The 848-nt window shown below is 40.4% G+C and overlaps 1 protein-coding gene across 2 annotated transcripts in view; it reads right to left on the bottom strand.

The window, feature by feature from the left end:
* anxa3a (annexin A3a) overlaps positions 1-848 on the bottom strand; it is a 9,634-nt gene that overhangs the window by 2,127 nt on the left and 6,659 nt on the right. For both annotated transcript variants that reach the window (XM_032516479.1, XM_032516480.1), the window contains exon 13: positions 694-816. In XM_032516479.1, the coding sequence (XP_032372370.1) occupies positions 694-816 (123 nt within the window). The remainder of the gene's footprint in view (positions 1-693; positions 817-848) is intronic.

The following is an 848-nucleotide window of genomic DNA, read 5'->3' as shown; positions in this document are numbered from 1 at the left end:
TGCTGACAGCCAGGCTCTCATTGGCTAGCTGTTAGCCAATCAGAGTCAATTAGCTTAGCTCGTTGCATATTAATAAGAACTGGCCCAAATCGAGTTGAGTCTACCTGCACGCGTTCTCTACCACGCTAGAAAGCCTTGAAACAAGGTAACCAAGGCATTTTTTCCACAAAAAATGTTAAAAAGTCCATGTAATAACTTCAGACATCCCCACTAAGTAATGAAATACATGTGGCAGGGCATCTTTAACTGTTGTTCTAAGTGTTAGTAACATATTAGTTGTGTGTAGAATTTCCAACAGCCCTTGTTATCTAGCAGATCATTTTGTCTCAGTACAGTTTGCTATATAAAAATACATGTCTATATTTATTTGATTTCACAGATCTCAAAGTGGCTTGCCAAAGAAAATCAAGCTGTTGTCAGTTGCAATCTGTGAGATCAACCTTTAAACTCTGATGACTCATGAAACTGTAAATCAACAGAGGCCAGAACCAAGCAGATCAAGCTTCGGCACATTCGCTGATCACACTCAATTTGGAGTAAATTAATGTTGCTGTACTGTAGACAAAACCCATGCAAGGATCCTATTAATGAAATGTACTGGGATGAAGCTAGTGCAACTGCTTATATTGATACACTTAATATGCACTTAATATAGATACTTTCATTCAAACGTTGATAAAAGTAGTTCCTCACCTTGATGGCAGAGTGCAGTGAGTATTTGTAGAGTTTCTTGAACTCGGCTCTGATGTCCATCAGATCGATCTCGGACCGGCTCACCATGATCCGGGTCAGAGTCTGCTCGTCTGTTCCACCACCCTGATAACACACACACACACACACACGCACAC

This window comes from Etheostoma spectabile, chromosome 5, assembly GCF_008692095.1.
Source record: "Etheostoma spectabile isolate EspeVRDwgs_2016 chromosome 5, UIUC_Espe_1.0, whole genome shotgun sequence".
NCBI classification, from domain to species: Eukaryota; Metazoa; Chordata; class Actinopteri; order Perciformes; family Percidae; genus Etheostoma; species Etheostoma spectabile.
The sequence above is the reverse complement of the archived record's forward strand: the minus strand, read 5'-3'. Positions and strand labels throughout refer to the sequence as shown.